Source organism: Notamacropus eugenii, chromosome 7, assembly GCF_028372415.1.
Source record: "Notamacropus eugenii isolate mMacEug1 chromosome 7, mMacEug1.pri_v2, whole genome shotgun sequence".
Lineage (NCBI taxonomy): Eukaryota > Metazoa > Chordata > Mammalia > Diprotodontia > Macropodidae > Notamacropus > Notamacropus eugenii.
The window spans coordinates 128638968-128644967 of record NC_092878.1 but is presented as its reverse complement, the minus strand read 5'-3'; the positions used below and the strand labels follow the sequence as shown (position 1 = coordinate 128644967).

The following is a 6000-nucleotide window of genomic DNA, read 5'->3' as shown; positions in this document are numbered from 1 at the left end:
CCAAAATGACAGAGGAAAGGCAGGGACTCACCTGAGCTCTCCTCTAAAACCCTCCAAATACCTTTAAAAAAAATGACTCTAAACAAATTCTAGAGCAGCAGAATCCATAAAAAGATCCAATGAAACAAATTTCCAGCCCAAGACAACTTGGAATGTTAGCAGGAAAGGTCTATTGCACCAAACTGAGAGAGGAGTGTAGCCCAGCATAGCACCTGCCAAGCCAGAGCAGACCTTGGGGTGACTGAATCACTTGCAGCAGTGGCAGTTTCTGGACCTCTTGGCCCACAGACACCAGGGACAACTTAGGTCAGCTGGAAGGGTCTGTCATGCCAGGGTGGGAGTGGAAGGCAATCCAGCACAGGCACCGTCAGCATAGCCCTGGCCCCAGTAAACCAGGAGAAGGTCTCGGAAGCAATTGAATCAGCAGTGGCAGTGGTATGGGCAGGGACAGTGGAGCTCTCAGCTCACAGACCATCCCTAGAAGTATCTCTGAAAATAGTTCCACCAAACCACTGAAGCTTGGGACAGTTGCACCTTCCGTCCTGGAAGCAGAAACCTACTTTAACAAACAATTAAAAGTTAAGTAATAAGCTGGGAAAATGAACAAACAGAAAAAGAATTCTGACTAGAGAAAGTTATAATGGTGATAAGGGAGATCAAAATACACATTCAGAAGAAGATGGTAAAGTCAAAGCTCCTACATCCAAAGCCTCCAAGAAAAATATGGTCTCAGGCCATGGAAGAGCTCAAAAAGGATTTTGAAAATCAAGTAATAGACGAAGAGGAAAAATTGGGAAGAGAAATGAGTGAAACAAGAAAATTACGAGAAAAGAGTCAAGCCAATTGCAGAAGACACTCCCTCGATCCTCAAAGGGTACTAGCGAACCCTAGGGGTGAAAGAATGGAACAGACCAGGTCCTCAGACAGGAAGCCAATGGTACAAGTACATAGCTTATCTCATCCCCCTGTGCATATTCATTGACTTGAATACCTTTCCTTTTTTTTTTTTTGTTATTTTCAAGTAGTAAATGCAAATATATTATAAGAAACAAGGTAAAGAATCAAATGCATTCTGTTTAGTCATAAAATTATAAATGGCAGTGTATACCTCTCAAAACTAAAATATAGTGGGTAAAAAAAGAAACTCCATAAATCCACATGGTAAAAAACTAAGTTATTTATTTTAAATGGAAATAAATAGCATATATATGTATATACACACACACACACATGTAAGGTAGACATACAGACATGAAAAAGTACATCTAAAAATTTTACGTGTCTAAAATTATGAAAAGATTTAGGAAAAAAAATTTGTCAGAAACAATGAACATGTAAGAAATCAAATCTAATATTCATAGAGAGCTCTGTAATGCAGAGAGGAAGAATCAATAAAGGTTCAGGGTGCAATTAGTCACGATTTCCTTTTAAAAATGACTTGTTTTCTATCTTACATCAGCACGAAGAGGCGCATTGTTGCTTAAAGCACAGGTCATCTTCTACTTCCTACCTGGAAGGAAGGGATAGTGTGTGGCCAAAATGGTTTATCTTATGTATTATCAAAACTATTGTACTTGAGATCTGATTTTTAAAATTAGTTTTTAAAATATCAAGCCAAAAAAATGAGCATTTTAAAAAAATGTTGATGTCTGAGATAGAGGGAAGGAAAAATACAAACTCTCAGTTATGTGCTGTTTTATTTATATCTACACTAACTTGTCTACAGAAAAAAAATCTAGTGCTTACACAGTTTAATGTCTTGCTTTTTGCTACCTTTTGTGAACCCCTCATAAAAGGAATTCTCCAAAAGAGGAGTAGATCCATCATTTTAGTTCTCTTGTCACAAAAGAGTGTGTAAATGTCCTACCCTGTGCTACTGGGATCAATATCTTCCTCCCTTGTGCAGATTTGGAGAGAAATGAAAGAACTCTAGGACTTAGAGACATATATAGATGTAGAGAGTCTCTGCGATGATCCTTAAAGAGCTTTTGCATTGTCCTTGAAATGTCTAAGTGAAAAGTTTTAAGGACAAATGGATTGTGACTTCTTAGGATGGTCTCTACTTTGAGCACAGCCCAAGATGTAATCAGTTCACTCTATAAGTATATAAAATAAAAAGCCTGTTACCTGAAAGGAAAATGAAAATATTGTAAACACCACAATGTGATACTTTTAGTTCTGAAGAATCTTAAAAACAACTTGCTTTCAATGCCAGAATGTTTTTTTCCTGTAGCAAGTGAAAACATGAAATTTCTGTTTATTTCCACTTTAATATAGCTACAAATAACATTTTAAAAATCATTATTTGAATGGTGTTTCATTTGTTAACGGTAAGGTAGAAGTGGCTAAACTATAGCTAGTCTTGAAACAGATTCTGTTAAGGGGGCCACTAAGACCATCTTTCTAATGAAAGAAAAATTCCTACCAATAAGTTAATCTGTTCAAAGATGAACTGTTTTCTCCCTTACAGTGTTTTGCTGATAACCTCTTGCGACCCACTGATTATTAGGAAAGAGGTTTTCACTTCTCTTAAGAGATTTACTTATGAATAGCCATGTAGTGTTGTTTTTTACCTTCAACCTCTAACCTCCCTAATATTCAGCAGAGAAATATTTGTTTTGTTTTGGGTTTCTTGGTGTTTCTCTTAGGTCTGCTTGATCACTTTATAATTTTCCATCTGTATTATTTCTAGCTACACCTTCTGGGAATTTCTGAATAACAATTATGTCTTTCACTAAGTTGTAGTTAAGCCATACTAATTTGTGAGAAGGAAGATGGTAGAAAATTGAAGAGGAAAACAGTATAAAAAGCTATGTAATTAAACTATGGGTTTGTACCAGTCTTGGGTTCGGATACCATTTAATTTTCAGTTTCCTTCTAATTTCAGAATTTTATTAACAGAGGCAGGTGGTAAAAGTGTTTCTCACTTTTTGAAAAAAGCATCTGTTCTTCCCATCTATTGTAAAATAATGTGTCATGCTTCTTCAGGGCTATCTAATGAAAGCGCTTTAGGCCCCACTAAACCAATGAGTAGTGCCCCATTGGGAGCTGTGATCAAAATTGCCAGAAACGCCATGGTCATCACATTCTTTGCATAGGCTTCGAATTGAGGTAAGTTTTTACTTCTTGATTCTTCTAAAGCAAGAGGTCCTAATACAGCCTATATTTAGGGGAGAAAAGTTTGAAGTAGTAAGAAAAAAAGTTAAATAAATCATTTATATTTAAGAAAAAGCACAAAACCTTCTGCAATTATTAAAATAACCAGCATTTAGCATGATTGGGACATAGTAAGTTTATCGTGTGAATGTATGTTTTTGGAGTGAAAACATACCAGTTCATAACATACTGGCTCATTATTCAAATGGGAAAAAATAAACAAAAACTAGGGAAAACACTTAAGAAATAAGCATTCCCTTCTAGGGCCTCTCTCATAAAGAACAGGAAACATGATGTAGAGGAAAGAACCTTGGACTTTGAGTTCAGCCATCTGGATTCTAACCTTGACTTTATTTCTTGCTACTTGTGTGAATGGGTTGATGAGTGAGTGAGTTGCTTCCCTGGGTATGCTGCCTCGATTTCCTTACTGGATTGAATTAAATTACCTCCATGGTCCTCTACAACTCAAAATCTATGACCTAATGAATTACCTTTGATATCACACTAAGTGAGAATTAGGTAACACAGTAGAAGCCTATCAGAGAAAAAGAAATCTAGGAATCTTCAGCATTTTTCTTTAGGGCATTTGATGAAGGAATGAAGGAACAACATATATAGAGTTTTTGAGGTTAATTTTAGAGGGAAAAAGGGGGGGAGAGGGCAAGATAATGGTATAACATCATATCTCTAATATAACAATAGATATATGGTTCTGAACACTTAAAAATGAGTCACTCTCGGAGTCATTGACCTGCCAGGAGATGTGGCCTTTTCTTTTTTGACCAGATCTGTAATTTTATTGGTGATTAGCACCTGATCTGTACTAGAGTCTGAGTTATGTGAGGGCTCTAAGCAAAGTAATGGGTTGTAGCTTCCAAAGAGGGAATTGCTAAAGTGACAGAGCCCAGCTGAATAAAATTTCAAGTGACAGGTAGGGAGAACATTTTTCTAGCTCCTGTGGCACTTTCATAGAATGTCACTTCCTGAAAGGCAGAGACCAATTCATTTTTGTACTTGTATCCCCTACCAGGAGGGCACATCGGAAGTACTTAATATATGCTATAATCATTTCTACCTCTCTAATTTTGTTTTGGCTATTCTCCTTCTTCATCCTTCTTTACCTAGCTAGGTTTTAACTATCCTTCAATTCCCATCAGAGGTTCTAGATCCTCTATGAAGCCTTCACTTATAATTTTAGTTAATACTGGCCTTTCCTCTTCCCCTCCACTCATAGTACATCCAAATTTCGATATTTGATTATATTCCATTTAGTATATTCATTAGATATTATTTTCTATCCATCTAATTCTCCATTCTTCATGTGCTGCCTGGAGTGCCCTAAAGACTAACCTTTTAAAGGTAAAATTTTATCTTTGTATATGTCCTTCTGCACACTTATAGGCACAAACATTCAATAAATACTTGAACTGAAGCATCTGAAACTTGCTTTCTGTTTCCTGTATACAATATTCCATCTCCTGTCTCCATGTCTTTGCATGGACAGTACCCCATATCTAGAAGGCACTCCCTCCTGACCCTCACTTCTTACAATCCTTTACTCAGTTCAAGCACCAGTTCTTACAGCCTGATGCCCCCAGTCACTGGTGCTTCAAATTTGAATTCTTTGTATCTACCTTGTATTTTGTATTTAATTGTATATGTCCTCCTCTCCCTAATATTAACAAAATGTAAGTTCCCTGAGGGCAAGAGCTATTTTATTTTATTTTTTTCCTTGTATCTTCAGTGCCTATCAACATTGCCTGGTACATGGCAGTCCCTGAATATGTGCTTGATGAATAAATGAACCTTGAAATTTCTGAAATTAGTTTTTAAAATAGTTTAAAACTTTAATTTTAACCTTCACAACACCAATGAAGTGAAAAACCAAAAGAAATCAGCATGTAAATGCAAAAGTCTCAACCTCTACAGACAGAAAACTAAAATAAAACATCAAAGATTCTGGAAAGAATTAAATTCCTTTGTATTCAACAATATTGGCATTTACAATCTGGTTAGATTTTTGTGGATTATGAGGCTCTAGGAATTTTGTCCAATTGAGACAATTTTTTCAGTCCTGTGTCTAAATTCCTAGTAATGTTAGTCTGAAGAATCAATTTCTTATTTGAGAGTTTTTTTTTCTATTACTTTGGCAAATGACTAGCTTGAAAGGAAAATGTACATGTGTTTATGATTCTGTAAAATGCATTTCACATTCAAATTGAAACAGAGAACTGTGGGAAATGTGGAACAACAAAATCTAATAAGTGAAACTAACCACTAAATACCCATTCAGCTAAGTTATCTAAGTAATTTAAGTAACACACACAGACACACAAAAAAGGGGTTGGACCTGTAACTTCAAAGGAATAGGGAACTCTCTCTAACCAATATAGGCTGCCAAATTCTCTTTGACTTAGCTGTTTAGAGCATGGATAACTTAAGTGACTTGCCCCATGTCATATGACCATCATGTATTGGAAATTCCAGTTGGATCCAAGTCTTTTCTGGTTCCAAGGATGGTTCTACGTCCCCTACACCAAGTTGCCTCAATACACAGACATACACACACACACACACACACACACACACACACACCTGTACTGTGTACTTGTACATATACCTGTACACACATATACCTATGCTGTAACCAGGAAGATTCAAGGCTGTTAATCAGTCAATCAACAAACATTTATTAAGTGTCTACTATGCTAGGCACTGGGGATACAAAGACGGAAAACCACATCTCAAGGAGCTTTTAAAATTTTTTTTCAGATTTCCTCTATTCTTCTTTTTCCCTTAAAAACAACTCATACTTAAAGAGTCCTTTAAGTTATGCAAAATGCT

General features: G+C 36.2%; 1 protein-coding gene across 9 annotated transcripts in view; it reads right to left on the bottom strand.

The window, feature by feature from the left end:
• Positions 1-2842: 2842 nt before the first annotated feature.
• SLC9B1 (solute carrier family 9 member B1) overlaps positions 2843-6000 on the bottom strand; it is an 80518-nt gene continuing 77360 nt past the window's right edge. For all 9 annotated transcript variants that reach the window (XM_072624251.1, XM_072624253.1, XM_072624258.1 and 6 more), the window contains one exon: positions 2843-3160. In XM_072624251.1, the coding sequence (XP_072480352.1) occupies positions 2975-3160 (186 nt within the window). In that variant the 3' untranslated portion in view covers positions 2843-2974. The remainder of the gene's footprint in view (positions 3161-6000) is intronic.